We start from the raw sequence: 17,562 nt of genomic DNA on the forward strand, positions 1-17,562 counted from the left end.
TCCTTTCTAATCAGATTTTTGCAGGCTTCAGAGCATTGAATGAATAATTTGTTATAACTTCATCCATGTCTTAGAATTGATATAGAATTTAAAAATTTTCAATCTTCTTAGGATTTCTGAACACAAGTAAAATTCCCATATAGCTTTCTATCCACCATTTTCGGGAATCTCCAGTTCTTCAACCTTGAATTATGCAGAATAATACAAAAGTAGAGTAACTGAAAATGTAAAATTTCTTTGAGGAAAAGCTAAAAATAAAATACAATATAATTCCTAATGGATTTTTAGAGCTTACATTTAGAAATCCGTTATTTTCCAATCAGTTTATTACATTATACTAGTATATAAGTACAAGCAAGATGTTCAAGCCGATTTCTTTGATAACAGTGCTCCTGAAAAGATTACGCCCCTGAGCTCTGTCATACTGTACGTGAAGCCTCACCTCGGATCGGGCAGCCTATCAGGCGGCTCTCGGGCGTGGGTTGGCATTCCATTCATTTGGGCTGCTGTCGTTGAAGATTTTCACGTTCGATCACGCGGACGGCGCAGGGCCATTTTATCGCGACCCCTAGAGAATCGTCGCCTGCAGAAAGAATGAGTAGGCAGAAATAGAGATAAAGAGAAAGGGAGACAGAGGACGAAAAGGGCCTCTCTGGTTGGTGTCGGTGGCCTTCGACGAACCACGAGACGAATTTCGATTCGATTGCGTGGGAGCGTGATAAGGTGAGCGTACTACGGCGTCCTTGCTACTCCACGCTCATTTCGATCAATGGCGGCTGTAGATTTACGTAAGAACCTACCATAGATCCTCGTATATCGATTCCTCGTTACATTTACATTTTTCAATATCCGTGTGCGGAATACAAATCCTCTTCGACTATACTATGTGTACGACAAGTATAATGGATTAATATTCGATCGAGCTTCAAAGCGTCACGCAAGATGCTAATGAATCTTACTAGAATGACGTAGTCGACCTTTCTGAAGAGTATCTTTTTTTATTATATAACTAGAATATTTGATATTAGAATATGGCTCTGTGGATCGCATTAAAAGTCTACCGTAGTAGTAGTCGGAAAATAAATACTATCGTTGGAATTAACTTGTGCTTATAGATTTCACAAAATAACTATTATATGAACACCTTTATTAGACTCAGTATCTAATATTAGAACACAGGTATACAGATTGCATTAAATAGTCTGCTATGGTAATCGCGAGACGTGGGTCGTACCCTATATTTAGCCAGAAATTGGAATAGACAAAGGGTACGAACGTTTACTATGTTAAATCCGTCCTTATATTATTATATCCTTATCTCATTGCAACAAGTATAGCAAAGTTATAAATTAATTCGCCAAGTGACGGTACTAGTTAACTACGGAACTTTGTTAGATATATATAGGTATTATTCCTATAAATTTATCTAATGTTTTCACATCGCGTATAAAGAAAAATTTTGGATGTACATATGCTGTAATGAGAAACGAAATTATTCATATTTTTAAATTGTCCTTAAGCCTAAAGCTATAAATTTTTATCCTCCTATAAAACCTAATTGTTCCATGGCCTCAACATAAGTACTTTATGCCTCTCATAAACTTGCCCTTGTACAAAATCTAAGATTTCGTTTCATGACCACAACATAAGTATTTTATACCTCGACCATAAATTTTTGCCCTCATATAACATCTAAGCTTTTGTTCCGTAACCATAACATAAGTACTTTAACACTTCTGCTGTATCCCTTCAAGAAACTTATAGCTGAATCGGGGAATAAGCTATTGATCGGTATGAATCTGGACTTTTTGAGTTGGTGCATCGCTGAACGAATCCTCATTAAAGCGATTATCGACCGATAGCCGGCGGGAAAGAGAATAGGGAAGGTGCATGCGGTATCACTATGGCAGTCACACCAGTAATGTGTACGCTAAGATGACGTAAGTGATACCTGTTGATGACCTTAACAGGTGTGCATACTTAATGGCAGTGGCATTACGTATTTCGTGATGCAGTCGGAAGTCGCAGCGCATTACTCAATCACGATTCTATAGTACGCCTCGTTGACTCTGTCACGATGCTCTTTTCTCACGACTACCTAGATCCCCATTAATATTCTTTCCTATCTTTCCGCTAAGAATTTCGGAGCTAAATACGTGTCATTCGGTGAAATGATATCGTCCCCATTTCTCTGAATTTCTAGACCATTTTGTTCAAAGGAAACCGCTGCTAAGAGGTTAACGTTTCCACTTAGCAAGGTATATCGATTGTCGAGACCATATCTCGGATCTACAGAGCCAGATTCAAAGGAAACATCCGTTTCTAAGAATCCACCACACGGCGTGAGTCGTATAACGCGGCGTTTATTTGCGTCTGGTTCCTGCAGGCTACCGGAGGAGGAAACCGATTATCGGGTTCACAGTGCCTCACCAGATGTAACGTCGAACGCGTATACACGTGCACAAACGCACCAACACCGAGGTGGACGCAAGTGTACGCACCGGAAGCAATACTCCCTGGCACTTGGCCGGGCATTAGTGCATGCACTGGCTGATATGTATATGTGAACACAAATAAGCTTGTACACTCCACCGCGTGGGCGTGTGCGTGTGATTACCACGAAAAGCGGCCCTAGGTTGACAGGAAATGGTTTGAGATAAGATAATGACGTCCCTCGCCTCTCCTGCATCCGGCTGCTTTCTTCGTCGCTTCGACGTTGGAAAATGTTCCCTTGCCGCAGCTGGGACAGGTACTGATTCAATTTTCAATCAAATAAGTCTACAAAAATTTTTTTATGTAACCACCATGATAAAATAGGAAAATTAGAGATGAATTGTATAATAATTACGGTAGAACCTGGAATCCTTAGAAAAAAATAGCAGTGAAGATTTTTTCGATCATGAGTCTAAAACAAAATTTTCAATATAAGCTCCAAAATAAAGTGAACAAAATGGTGGATGGAGTGTAATCAAAATGGAACCTCGGGCGCACGAAAATAGCCATCCGACTCTTTGCGAGGATTTTTCAAAATATACAAGAGGAATAGCAGTGTAAACGAACCAGGCCTCCACTATGAATAATCGCATCCTGTCTCAGTAACTAAGCAAAAAAGAAAAGAAGGCTTAAACATATATAAACATCTGAGGTCGGCATTTTATAATAGTAATAACGATAATATCTCCAAGTCCAACTTATTTGATGTTTGCTGTAATTAGTTATGCAAACATTGATCGATGGTATTGTGCCAACGATCACGTTTCATGGATCATCAATGCATATTTATAGGTTAGAGACGTAGATGGTTTCCCGCGCTTTCCATTCTAAGGGAAATTGGTAGACGGGAGACCAATTCTCTGAATGACTCTCGAAACTGGTGTGCCCACATTCCTCCAGCCACACAAGATTCGAGGTTCTGGCATGTTCACTAGCCTGTAAAACTGCTTGCGGGATCTTCGTTCCCCCCTCTTTATGCCTACGGATCGAATAAACGACATACAGTTAGTAAAAGGTACCATAAACGTATCGATGCATGTATATAGGTAAGTACAATGATTACAAAAGGTTTTACATTTCATTGTCATAATATGAAATTTCTGTAGTCATAGAAGAGTACAAATTTAATATATCTAGACATAATTAATCACCATGTAAATGCTACAATAAATAGAATAGTGTACAAATACTTTGTTGATTATATTGATTATTAAAAAAAGGGAAACAATTATATCGGTTAGGGTACATCTCACATATAACATTCGCTTTACTTTAGTTCTCGAAATATTCGTAAAAATATTCTTAATACTTTTTATTTTGGTATAGGTTATATTTGGATTAGGATTGAGTTAGGTTCATATACTATAGTAACCGTACACACTTTTTGTAGCCACTGTATGTATTTTCCACAAATAGATCAATCAACACCAAAAATAAATTATACTTGCCGAATTCTTTTGTAATTCACTTTCGCATAATTCATCTTGATTCTTAGACATAGCCTTTTATTCGTCAATTTTTCTTAAGATTTGGCAGCAAGGTTTTATAAGAGAAAAACACATAATATAGATTATATGTCATATATATTGATTGACTGATATGTCAAACAGAATGCAATTATACAATCAGAGGTGGCGCTAATCAGGCCATCTCTATCAACACTGTTCTCCTGCGTTTTTTCCTCTTTTTTAGTTAATTGCTTTTAAGGACAATGATAGTCGTAGATTAATTTTTCGATAGTTTAAGAATATTTCTTCACTTATGGATATATTTGATTAATTGTTAATTATTTACTATCGTAAATCTAAACAAAGGGGGCGCTGAAAAATTTTTCCCCCGTTTTCACTTACTTTCCGTTTCCGATGCAATTAATCGATTTCACAACTACAATTTTATTTTTTCTAGTATTTTTAATGCATCAAATTAAAATTTCCATGCTTATGTATTAGTTATGTTAAAAGTGAATAGATTCAACTAAAATTGAATGTTAGGGAAAAGGCATTACTTTTTGTAGCAGTCATTTCCGTCCCCTGTTTCTTGGAGAAGAAATGGTCCTCGGGCTAGTCCCGGTTTTGTGCGAAAAAGTTGGTAAATTTGTCGTTGAAATCGTAGTAGTGAATATAATTTCGTAATTTGACCGTCAAAGTGATGTTTGAAGTGATTATCGTTTATGTTATAGCCTTTCATTCTTAGCAAGTTATTAGTATCAAAAGTATTTCAGATCAAGGCTTTCTTTTTCTTTGCAATTTTTCAAAATGTTTTTTAACCTATACAGCGCGCTAGTTACCGTAAATCAATCATCTATCATTTTGTTCGTTATCGATATGCAATTTGCTATTGAAATACTTGGAAAAAGTAAAAGGAGGCGTGAATTCTCTGGAGTTCTGTGGAATGTGCTTAAGTGGCGAACGATTTGAAACTGGTAGAGCAATTCTATTTGTTCTATGGGTGTACGAAGGACTGATTCAGGTTTCATCTCGAGTTCAACCCATAGGAGTTTGGTAAGAGTGATCTAGAATTTCCCATTGTCTCTGCATACGAATTTTAAAAATAGCGTAATATTTTAAACTCTACTTTTTTTATCCGATATTTAAAGCCATTGTAATACGTTATTTTATCCAATAATTAAATCAACCGAGAAGTTCTCGCAAATTCATATTTTTGCTTTAATTACTAAATATTATACGGTGTAATATATTTTTGATATTTCATATATTTTCATATATTACGTGCATTCTATGCATTTTTCATTTACAAATTTCGCGTAACCGCATAAAAATCGCAGTTTAACTATAAGGTATGTATTCGACCTAATATAAGGCATTTGGTTAGTCAGGGGTTATAGAAAAGTGTAAAATTTGAAAGATCACATTTTTATTCAATAACAAAATAACTTAATTTATCGACAGCTAAGTGAGATCTCTGAATCTTAAAATTGCATTCAGAACAGCTTTATTGCATTAAATTTTCAAAAATTGCTTAAATAGCAGAGGGAGTGCTATATCAGTCAACTCAAATACCTTATTTAAGGACATTTATTGCTTCTATTCTCATCACTCGATCGATAACAATGAGATTCAAAAATCTTCCGCGTCTTTTTTAATGTTTATACACTTTCTAAACAAAATGCATATTACAATATGTACCAAAATATAGGATATGTATATGTTTAAACAAAGTGCCAATCTTACAACAACAAATTAATGGAAAATATCGAAAATGAATGGATTTTAGAATTCCATAAGTATGGTTCAAATGCATCAATATATCGAAATACGATCACACAGATCTTCAAATATCGACCGAGCGGTTACGCAATTATCGACTCGTCCAAGGTCCAAAAAATCATCCATCAGTTTCAGTTAGATAATATCTGTCTAAAATAATATTAAAGTATTATTGAGCCATCGAGGGCCATAACAATTTAGAGTTACTATTTAATATTTTGGAATTTTTCATTTAATTTAATTTAATTTTATTAATCTTTAAATTTTATATCTTTATATCTGAATCTTAAATTTTATAGTTACCCATTATAGGCATCTATGATGCTATTGATACTTTTAACTAAAGACATTTTACAGAAATTTCGTAGAAAATTGTTATATTTTCAATATTTTAGTATTATGACAAACAATATTTTTGAAATTATGAAGAGGATTAATCAATTATGTAGTTATAAAAATATAATATACGACATTAGATAATAATATCACCATTCTATTTTATATTAAAAAATATCTTCCTTTATATTCTATGCTAGTTAAAACGAAGTATGCCATTCTTTAGGAAGATAATAAGCGAAGAAATTGTTGAAATTAAGAAGATAATCAATTAATTATAAAGTACGGAATGCAACATTAACATTAGAATTAACATTAACATTAGAAATTTTGTCATTAGAAAATATCTTTTTTTTATTCTATATGTGTCAAAACAATGTATGTAATTCTTTACGAAGATAATAAGGGAGGAAGTTTAATTAGCGGCTTTCGCTAGAGGATTCAAGAATACTTGTCCGCGTATGGTAGCTTGTTGTATACAAGTAACGTGCTAATATAGAATGCGCCGGCATACGTTGGTAGGTGGCGAAGTAAAATAATCAATGAAGAGGCGAACGGGATCAGGAGGGAGAAAGCGAAAAGAGCTTTATACATTCGCGCCCACGCGGGCCCACGGGTTCTAGTTATTATCCCGCGCTGTTTTTGTTCTTCCTGCCGGTAGAGAGACCTTGCTAGGAATTGGAACGATGGTTCGTATATGGAATCGTCCATTACATATGCGATAGCAATTTAATCCTCATTTTTGCACCAAATATACAATGTATTCAAATAAAATGTTTCTTCTTTTTAAAGCAATCAGAGAGAAGAAAATATCCGAAGACGTTTTTTAAATCTATGGTTTGTATTCGAAGTTAGTGCAAAATTTATGTGCTATATTTCGTACATGTTACGTAATTTATAAAAGTTATATTGTTTTTTAGAATCATCGAGGAATAAAAAATATTTGAGCGCTCTTTTTACGAGATACCTTTCATATTTGGAATTACAATTTTACTTATAATTTTCAATAATTAAACAATTTATTAAACTAAAATTGTTTTTCGGACATCCTACGATTATTTTGGGCAATCGTTATGAATGACTGTGAATAACTCAGTGCTACAAGAGTAGGAAAAATGAATGCACATGGTATGACCGTAGTCTCAATGAATCAAGGTCCGATGTACGCACATAGAACGCTAGACAGTGAGTGGTTCATTGATTTTGAGGTGTAACGACGCTACGCTGAAGTTTAACGTTCGCGAAACAAGAACGTGATTCTGCTCTCCTGCGATCTTCTCCTAACGAGCCCACGCTTTTTCCTGGAATTCTGCTCACCCGACTTACAACCACTAGTTAATTACTTTCATCGACGGAAGTCGGCATTTACGACGATTGCCCTGCTGCCAATTTGTACTAATTCGGTGAACGAACCGGCGACCCTCGAAACTCGCGCAGGGTGCTCGGGATATGTCGACATTATTATAAGAAGTAAAAAAGTGTATTTTAATTGTTACATACAGATCTATGTGATAACTGGAATATCGCAGACTAATTAACTCATTAGATAGAAATTTTATGTGATCTATAAAATGCGTAGGATTGATCAAATTGGAGAATTGTTGGGAAATATTAAATTTTCGTATTATATACATACGATACATAGAAAGTACAATATAACGCGTATCTGGCGTTCGAAGATAAACGTCATCCGTCTCCTCCGCTCGCGAAGTCAATTGCAGAGTCAAACACTTGTGATATCTGAGATATCTTTATTGACTTCGATAAGGAGAGAGAATAAGAATCATCGCGATAAGAGTTTAAGCTGAATGGAAAATAATCAATGAGGAAAGATAAGTCTATTACATGAGCGGTTCGATAAATTTAGTTCGATTTAACTAATTAGTAAATGTTGACTATTTTCTTCCGGGACCGGGTTTGGAATATACATTAGATATATTCGTCCGGGATGGAATATCGACTTTGGCTGTCTAAATGTTTATTGATGATAAATTTGAAGAATTGCTTTTAGATAATTTGACCCGAAAGGTATTGTTTGTCGATTTCTGAAATATTCCTGTTAGTAAATTATTCTACAATTATCTGGAAATAATTTGGATGGTAAATTAGTGATAGCCGTGAGTTTTGAAAATAATTTTTAATAAAATAAAAATTATACTTATCGATCGAACTTGGCCGATATTCTCAAAGTTGTAGATGGAGCTTGTGATCAAGTTTCCATGTAACAACCGACTGAGCTCATTCTCCATATTAGTCCATTATTTTCAGCGTAGATATTTAAAATTTGAAAATGAAGGAAAATGGAAATTCAAATAATAGGAATTAATCAAATCAGGCTAGAGTTTTAATTAATTTTTTCTTTTTTATTTTATGAAGAATTTCTCGGTTGATTTGATTATAGCGTTACGAAGTACATACAGATTATTTTAAAGCATTTGGAGGAGAGACTGCAAGATGTATCGGTTTATTAGGCTTTCGAATTTCCTGGCTCAAGTCTATTTTGCGAGTTTCTAAAGCCTATTGTTTTAAAAAGTCGCAATAATATAGACAACGATCAAAGCCTGTGAGCATGACATAGTATAAAATATATGTATTTGATGATGAAGTGAATAATTATATTCCTTACTGATACCTATTATTGTACTGATAGCAGCGTAACGTTAAAAGGATACTCTGCTATTTGTTAATATTAATAAAATACATTTATGTAAGAATGATGATATTTATTCAGTCATTGAGTAGTTGCACTTTATGGCTTGTTTGGTGCACTCCTAAGTCTCTTGGGAGTAGTATATCGAATGCACAGGAATACTAGTATAACTAAAACACTGACGATAGTTATTCCTATTCCCAGCCACAGTTCTCCTCTTACATTGAATTTATGCAGTGCAATCTCGTATAATGCCAGAGCACCATCGGGCGGTTCACAGGCAGCTTGAACTATGATATCCTGCCTCTGAATTTGTTTTGGCTTACAATTGGTCAATTTATTCATAACTTCTGTTTGATGAAGCGGAGGTAACAATAGGGACAGAGACCACTGCATTGGGCTGATCTTTTGATACCAGCCTGGCAAGTTCTCCAAATGCAAGGTCACTCCTCCAGCTAATGTCATCTCTCCAATCACAATTCCAGCAAACAAGGAAGCCAAGTACGTCCACTTGCAAGTGTGAGCAAATAATATACAGATTAAATGTTGCAGTATTAAATACAGTAAACCGATTCCGAGATAATTCCATAAGGAAGTCAGATTCTCATCCGGGACCAAGTGAAGTCCGGACATGGCGTAGCCTGGTGCTAAGTAGATCAGGTAGACTACGCACCAGGACACTACTCCACAGAGGAGCTGAAAGAAATCCATTTAATAAAATGAACGATCGTATACTACTGTTTTTGAACATTTACCTCCATTAAAATATACACAAATCTTCCATATAAACCATCCTTGATATCTCTTTCCACGTTCGACCTGCAGTCAGCTACTTCACAGATGGCTATTAAGGTTAATGGCCAGAAGAAAATTCCCAAGCTGGCATAGTGAAACCCAACTCGGTCTCTGAGATATAAATTTGAGTCGCCAGATACATCCCAGAATATTGCACCAAGTAAAATACTCAAAGAGGCAGAGATGACGATTTTCCTGAGTAATCTAGTCAGTGTCCATGGTTGACTGTAGATTAGAGTCCTCAGAAGCAACGCATAAATCTGTGAAAATACATTGGGACTGGAAATGGAAGGAGGAAGTGCTCCAGGTGGTCCAGGATCACTTAATCCTGGCAGTCTAGTCCTTGCAAGCTCGGCCAGGTGGTCTATCCTTTGAGAGGATTCCAACATGGCTTCCGCAGACAGATCATCCAGTGTAACTAAATCAACTGGAATAGGGAATTGCTATAAATTTCAAAATAATTTTGTATACATAGATCATCGAATGTTAGTATAAAAATCACGTACGATAGTAGTCAGAAGGATTCTTAAATGGGGGACACGGGAACTCTGCAAGGGCGAAATATGGCAACATATCCCTCCTGGGACCGGAGTACATGATTCTTCCGCCGGAAGTAAGCGCAACCCTCGAGACCATTGTCAGTATCTCATAAGTAGGCGGGTGCAAGGTCAATACTACTAATCTTTGTCCTCTTCCAGCCCACTGTCTCAAGTATTCTACCATGAAGAAGGCGTCGAAAATATCCAAACCATGCGTTGGCCTGTCCAACGCAAGAATATGCGAGTCTTGTAACAAACGACACGCGAGGGCCAGTCTTTTTGCTTCGGAGGTCGTCAACGAGTTCACGAGACAATGTTTGGTCGCCTCTAAACCGAGTTCCTGGAGGATGGCTTCGGCTTCCAGTTTGGAAGTATTTGGACCTCCTCTAAGAAGCATATAAAAGCTTAGCGTCTGCTGAGCAGTTAGACCTGGGCTTAGACTATTTTCCGTGGACAAATAAGCAACTCGAGACCTGGAATTTGTAATTTTACTAATGTACAATTTTCGGTTTAAGATAATTTTCGAACAAATATGAATTATACCTTAAGGTTCTATAGGACACGGATCTTCCATTGAGCAAAATATCTCCTCTCTTAATTCTCTTCCTTCCGGCGACAGTTTCCACGATTTGTTTTCCTTCTTTCTCCGTAGTAGCCATAATGGCCAACACCTCAGTAGCTCCTACCTCCAAAGTGATTCCTCGTAAAAGAGGCAAACCATCGGATCCTGAAGCCTCTACTCCTCGTAACTGAAGATGAGGATGTTGAAGACATGGTACAGGCCTCAGAGGTAATGTATAACTCTCTGGACCCAAGATTCCATGTCCTGAAAATTAATTTTTCTGTTTAGTTATAACGGAAGCTGAAGATAAGATATGGTAGATGAGAAAAAGCACTACTCACCTCTGGACTCGTGGACACCATACCCTGGATCTATAGGCGCAATACTGTGCCTCCTATTCATTCGAACACCTCCATGAAGAAGATTCGCTTCACTGACACTCCTTAACCTAGGATTCTCCCTTGAAACCGTCAATTGAGAGTGTGCATGTTCCCTAGGAACAATGTGAACGTGTCTGAAATCGGGGTCGCTCCTGGCAGATCTCATAGCGGAGGTCCCGTGTGCGGAAGTTCCCGCGTGAGACACCCTACGACCTTCTTCGCTGGAATCGTAACCGCTAGATCCATCTCTGTTCCTGGAACTAGGAGGCAGAACCCTTGGCAGACCAAACTTTAGATATGTGTACGAATTGCTGGCCAGAGGGCTCTTTGGACCGTATCTAGGGTGTCTGAGAATACTCTGCACTGTGGAATCTCTTAATTGGAAGTTCCCATAGGGAAGAGGAGACTTTTCAGCTGATCCAAGTGCTGAATCGGTGAAATCGGAGTTCAAGTTTTGCCTAGAAGAATTATATACTGATTATGACACTTTTTTTCTTTTCTTTTTTTAAGATTGAAGATTGAAAGCGAAGTTGAAGAAATAATCACCTGTAGATAGACCAGGCGTGAAGATCCTCGCTAGCTGGAGGCTCCAGGCCTCTGGTGTCCAATGCCCCAGGCACTGAGTACCTCCGTTCCAGCTCCCACGCTTCCGAACCCATGCTTTGTGGTATCTGAACAGTTCAAGCGAGACTAGATGAAACGCATGATGGATTGCATCATGTTCGCAGCTTCGATAGAACTTCTCGGAAATGCGTGAACGATTTTGGTTAGTTTTTTGTACCTTGCTCGGTTAATGTTAATTGTTCTCTGGTCTAGTCAAAAGAACTTGACATTTTTCGTAATTACAGTAAATTCGAGGTAGTTTGAACTATTGTAATTAAGAACTTCGCATTGTTTTACTTTTTATTTATTTATCTTCCCTATCTTATTTAGAAAGACATAGGTAAATCACTAAAACAATATTTGAATGAAAATACGAACTGGAGTATTTTAGCAAATAGCAGGGAATTTAATGCAGGAAATATAACATATAAATTGTTCCACATGAATGGTGATAAATGCATTTGAACGGAGTTGAGAGCACTATGGCATTCCATAAGCATGCGTGCACACCGTGCGAATAATCGGCGCGCCTTTGAAATTGCTCGCCACTGGAGGCTCGAAATTGTTCACCTCTTGGCCTTCGGTACTACACTGAAAGGAAAGGAACTGGAATCCGTACCAAAACGCATGACAAGAACACCATCGATCACATTCATGTTTATTATAGCTGGTTATTCGTCAATATTATTTCCCCTTTATTTGAATATTTTTTTATCAAAACTGAATTTCTCATTTTAGTTATCTTATCAATATTGAAACATATTTAATAACAATAACTATACTACATTTAACTATACTTCATTTATTATGCTTGATTACTCGAAAGTTTTCATTCAAGTTTTGTTTAATTTTTTTGTAACAAGTAGAATTCCACGCAGACAAGAGTTATTTATGAAACCAATGATAATTCATAAAGATGTTACTCGGTCGCATTATCCAAATGCTATAATATTTATTAGATGCTAGATCACGCAAAATCATTACATGGTGGAGTGACTCCTGGAGCAGTTGCGCGGATCTGACCGTTAATCGTCTTACTTTTTGCCATTTTAGACGTCGCTACAAGTTCTTACCATCAAACCGTTACCAAATTAATAAAACGTTTTCAATTTATTCGATCGCTCCCTTTTTAATCGAGATGATTAACGTTATGAGTATCAAATTCAATAATGCGTAGTTTAATTCCCTCTCTCATTAAATTTTCTTTCAGGCATAGTGGAACACGTGCCGTCCTGACCTCAGAACGTCGCCGGGTATCGTAAAGCGAGCTCGTAGAATATTTATGGAACGACTAGTGCCGATTTCACGAAGATACATCGCTTCACATTTGCAGTGAGTATACGCCAGAGTGCCATTTACTCTTGTATATTCGCGTAATTATGCTCATTGCGTCGGCACACGTGGCGAAGAGAAGCTCCCCCGACATTCCTCTTAACGGTGTACCTCGTGATGAATGTGAAAACATGTGTAGTATCCCCGAAGTTAAACAATTATATCAGGGATAAAAATTTCGTATTAAGCATTTTTTTATTTATTACAAATTTCATTGGTTACTCGTTAACACAGAATTGTTATTGAAATTTTTGGTAAAATTGTATCCCGTGTCGGAATTTCGAATTGAAATATTTTTCAAATAGCATCGTATATCATTGATTCTCGTTAAAAATTGATAAGATGATATTCCCTATGCCATAAATATTGAATTGAGATTAGTGAAATAATAATTCCATTATTTGATCAAACTTATTAAAGTGGTAGCTAGAGCCTACACTTACTACTTTATATCATATATTCTTATTTCTTATAATAATCCATTCTCACAAATTTTTCAAATTACTCGTTTATAAAGATTTTAAACACTGTGAATTATAACTCAGAATAATGACTAGATTGCGGATTTGTATGCAATTATAAGAAATTTAAAGATACAAAAATGCATAGAATGCACATGGCGCAATGCGGAAACAAAATATCCAAAGTTTACTAGGCAAATCACATGTCTGTATAGCCCCTACGTTTTTGATCGTATCTATGAAGATATAAATTTGCATAAAATCCGCAGTTTAATGATGACATTATTCTAAATACTTTAATGAATCAACAGAGCCTAACAAATCATTTGGAAGATCGAGTAATAAGGATTAATAGGTGCAATAAAATAGCAGTCTGAGATAACGTTCTTTTATATCGGGTGGTTCATGCAAACGGCACTGGTCCACGTCAGATGCCATGATGACATTTTTTTCGACTGCCAATTGGTTTCCCGTTAGATGTTGACTCACTTGCCGTGTGTTTGAACGAAACCGAGCATCTTTTGTGCAACTTCCTCAAACAAAAGACGTTTCTCTGTTATTTTTCTATGACCTAACCAGTCTGATCAGTTTGTTCTCTTTCTTTCTTTGCAGGTATTTACAGATGAACAGTTTCTTGATAGATTTTCACATTACATGAAAATTGTTGATGATCGTTCAAATTAAAGGCTAGCAAGCAGATGATTATTATTGGGTAATGGATCTTCTTTACCCACGAAACTGTTCTCCCCGCGTCTTCGACATCAGCTGAGATTTTTACTCGTCATCGAGTAACGGTATGGCCGAAGGTAGCCAAGATTCTACGTTATTTCCACTGCTAATCATCGCTCTCCATAGCCGTCCAGCTGCTCTGCTTCATCATCTACCTATAGAACCCTCCGAAGGAATCAAACTTGGATTTCCATAAATCAAATTGAATTTCTAAATTCTTCGGTTTATTTTGCATGACACCACCGATTAAATTTTTATAAAATAGGATTATGCGATGATAATTCTTTGAATATTCCAGTTCCATCGTTTAAAAACAGATACGTGTACCCGTATGGAAAGCCATTTGCCACCTGTCACTTGTTTAATCATTCCCAGGACACAACTAGAAATTCCTCGACGAATTCATATTCGTATAGATTTCTCCTTGGCTAATGTATAATGAACCAATAAGTTGCGATCATCGACCGTAATGTTACCCTACGATTTACGTAACGTCGCGTACAAGCTTTTTTTTAGAGCCAGATAACTATCTTGTATTCGAGTTAACTGTTCATTTGCATATCCCGTTTCTGCAACAGTTGTATCAAACTGGCCGCCATATATTTTCTTTTTTATTCCTGTTTCCTCTAGGTACAAAAGTTTCTGGTTACACTTAGTGAAAAGCGTCGACATATCTCAGGTTCAGTAGAGTATAATCCTAGTCCCGTGTGGAAGGTGATACTTAATTAATACATGTTCGACGGCTCGGTGATTTTCACCGTCAACCACTGAACTACATGCAAATTCACTTTTCAATCCACTGGGCATTAGGCTTTCGTGATGAAAAGCGATAGTTGTGTGCCAGCAGAGCGACCACGTTAAATGGATTATCTATCATGAGCGTGTATGTAACTTGATGAGCTGATAACATTCTTCTCTGTTGCTCCTTCTCCATTATTTCCTTTTCTTTTTTTTAAATGAGTGTATTGCCAGTTTCAGTCCTTGTCACCTTGTTTGTGTTCCCATAGATTTAGAGGATTATGGGAGACTAGGCTAACAAGCGGTTCTTACTATGGTGAAACTCGAGAGAGGGAACACTTTATGACGAAGGATTAATTACTTCCTCGTTACTTGATATCTAATAAGTGTGATTTCTTCTTTCCCAATTACCATAATTTAATTTGTTTTCCATTATAATGGTATTCTTCTTTAATGTCTAATTTCTCATAAGAACAATTTCTTATATTTCAATCTATTTTCAATGAAGATGTTACTAGATCGTTACATTATCCAATGACACACGTAACTGATATGCACACTCTTTTTTGCAGTCTATGAACGTTTTCCAGTAGCCTGGCCGACTTGGATAGTTTAGGGAAACGATACTCTGGTTTCGAAATCTCTTCCGCTGGCTGTGAGATTGTCCCACGCACTGATTTCTACGATCGTGCCTCTCGATCTCGTATACACGTGACAGAGAGTGTGTCTTAATAAAGTATGGCCTGGATACCACGTGCAACAAACTGTAGAAAGTCCACCGAATTATCAGATGAATTAGTGCATCGATCAGGGAACGAACCTTGACACTAATGTCATCAGAAACGATAAAAGTACCAGCATACTTTGGAACTGAAATTAGATTCTGGTGGCTAAGTACGCTTTTTTATCGCATAAAATATTTCATATGGGAATATTTAAAGAATGCGGTTCAAAAATTTTCTCATTGATTCAAGAAGAATTCCTTTAGCAATTTTATTTAAGAATTATTTTAGCATTTTATTTGATTCCCTGAATGTAAGAAGGCGTCAAAAGGAGGTGGTCTAGCAATTCATTTGCCATTTTTTATTTTCATTATATACTTTCGTGAACAAAAAAACTAATAAAAATTCTACACCAGTCTTTTTTAATATCTTATGTTTACTTCCGAAGAATTCGATTATTTGTATTCGTTCCGCCATTGAGCCACGCGATGGAGTAAGAAACGCTTTATGGAGGCGTACACCGAGGTCAGTGCTGCCGCGTTTTTCAATATTCTATGGGGGTACGCCTGTCTGCTGTGAGAGAGGCTTAATTAACATTGCAAATCAGCCAGAGTGCCGTCCATGGCACGTGGAAAAGTGCAGAAGTACATGTCTTGTGCGCTCATTGAAATCTCCCGATAGTAGCGTCGTCACCAAGCAGTTCAAAGTATCTTCCATCCCCATAAAGCCATCGCGAAAAACCGTGGCTGATTCAGCTCAAACTTCATTCTATCCATACTCTCAACTTTGTTTTCAGCCATTAAAAATTATGACAATTAAAAAATGCATTCACAAGGACGTAAATAGGGTAATTAACAGTTAATATTTAAGATAACTTATCATGTCATTCTTCAAACCATTATGACAGCGTTATCAAGCTAGTGAAAGCATCGACAGCGAAATGAAAATCATTAGAAAGAAAGTATGGCCACGGAATATTAACCACGCTCCTTGAGTTCCTTTTCTTCGCTAGGCAGAGCCTCCCAGTGTTTCGTAAGCGACTGATTTAAAAAAAATTCACGGATAGATAAAAAATAATTTTCTTTAAGAAAAATAGTTCCTAATCTGCGGCTTTCACCGGTACCAGGTAAACCTTTCTCATTATGCAAAATCAGGTTCCCAGTCGTTGAACCATGACTGGTCACGGGATTGTGCCAACCGTTTATATTTTCCCTTTTTTCCGTGTCTAACAAGAATTCGATCATATATGACTTCTCCTCTGTCGTAATAGCATCTTGGGGTACCTGAGTAAAAAATGTTGCAACTACCCATGATTCATGGTTCTCTCTATTATTATTTTTACGCGGAGGGACAACAAACAAACAATAGGTAATTGTTTGATGATTTTTTCTGCAAAAATAGTGTTCATGTGCGAGAAGGAGGCACGTGAACGTCAGGAATTGCGCGTGCCACGAAACCTGATACGTTCCCGGAGATTCTTCATGACAATGACTCACCACCGGTATTCAGGATGAGCTTTCAAGCGAGCCTGGTTGAGTCAAGGTGATGCTGCTTCTCCATTCCGCCGATTGCTCCTGGTCTCCTCTTTTTCGTCTGGTTCCTCCTGATAACTTTGAACGGGAATTTTAAAGACAAACACTGTGTTCGTCAGCTCAGGAATCGCACGACGGAGCCCGCGAACGCATCACCCGATCCGTGATCGCGATACCGCAATGGCATCGGTATGTCCAACGCCGAGAAGCCTTTTCTAAACGCTGCCTTCTGACAGACTTGCCTTCCGAACCTCCAACGAAACCCCCTCTCTGTATTCCCTTCCTTCCTTGTTGGTCTTTCAAGTTCGCAATGGCGTACCTACCAAAAAGCTGACCCCTGACTTCTAAGTACATCAGTATGAAACTGATTGAATATTATTTCTGCCTCTTTTTTTATTTGCAATTACGTTCCATTATTATCAGTATCTACAAAGCATTTAGGGATGATTTACTATAATTGAAA

The 17,562-nt window shown here is 37.0% G+C and overlaps 1 protein-coding gene and 2 long non-coding RNA genes across 5 annotated transcripts; 2 read left to right on the forward strand and 1 right to left on the reverse strand.

Annotated features, from left to right (window-relative positions):
* The first annotated feature begins 489 nt into the window (after positions 1 to 489).
* On the forward strand, positions 490 to 3,668 carry LOC143303732 (uncharacterized). 2 transcript variants are annotated; one of them, XR_013060337.1, is made up of 4 exons: positions 490 to 723; positions 2,387 to 2,749; positions 2,930 to 3,145; positions 3,286 to 3,668. It is a non-coding gene; the product is annotated as an uncharacterized LOC143303732 (long non-coding RNA). The 2 variants fall into 2 exon arrangements; XR_013060336.1 differs by having other exon boundaries at positions 2,930 to 3,668.
* A 2,781-nt stretch (positions 3,669 to 6,449) lies between these two features.
* Positions 6,450 to 8,444, forward strand: LOC143303721 (uncharacterized). Its single transcript, XR_013060305.1, has 3 exons — positions 6,450 to 6,745; positions 6,849 to 6,893; positions 6,977 to 8,444. It is a non-coding gene; the product is annotated as an uncharacterized LOC143303721 (long non-coding RNA).
* LOC117154638 (ATP-binding cassette sub-family G member 5) lies at positions 8,418 to 17,341 on the reverse strand. 2 transcript variants are annotated; one of them, XM_033329801.2, is made up of 7 exons: positions 17,064 to 17,341; positions 11,529 to 11,653; positions 10,944 to 11,440; positions 10,584 to 10,866; positions 10,008 to 10,426; positions 9,462 to 9,928; positions 8,418 to 9,402 (listed from the first exon to the last, which is right to left on the reverse strand). In XM_033329801.2, the coding sequence occupies exons 2-7, from the start codon at positions 11,639 to 11,641 to the stop codon at positions 8,806 to 8,808; spliced, it is 2,376 nt and encodes a 791-aa protein (XP_033185692.1). In that variant the 5' UTR covers positions 11,642 to 11,653; positions 17,064 to 17,341; the 3' UTR covers positions 8,418 to 8,805. The 2 variants fall into 2 exon arrangements, with proteins under 2 accessions (XP_033185692.1, XP_033185691.1); XM_033329800.2 differs by having other exon boundaries at positions 10,008 to 10,513.
* Between the last annotated feature and the right edge of the window lie 221 nt (positions 17,342 to 17,562).

This window comes from Bombus vancouverensis, chromosome 16, assembly GCF_051014615.1.
Source record: "Bombus vancouverensis nearcticus chromosome 16, iyBomVanc1_principal, whole genome shotgun sequence".
Lineage (NCBI taxonomy): Eukaryota > Metazoa > Arthropoda > Insecta > Hymenoptera > Apidae > Bombus > Bombus vancouverensis.

Excerpts from the sequence above, each read along its gene's own strand:
- LOC117154638 (XM_033329800.2), bottom strand. The coding sequence starts at position 11,641 with ATGGGTTCGGAAGCGTGGGAGCTGGAACGGAGGTACTCAGTGCCTGGG. Across the intron at positions 10,514-10,583 it reads GTGTCCTATAGAACCTTAAG|GTCTCGAGTTGCTTATTTGT; the intron begins GTATAATTCATA and ends TACAAATTCCAG. Across the intron at positions 9,929-10,007 it reads GAATCCTTCTGACTACTATC|TTGATTTAGTTACACTGGAT; the intron begins GTACGTGATTTT and ends TCCCTATTCCAG.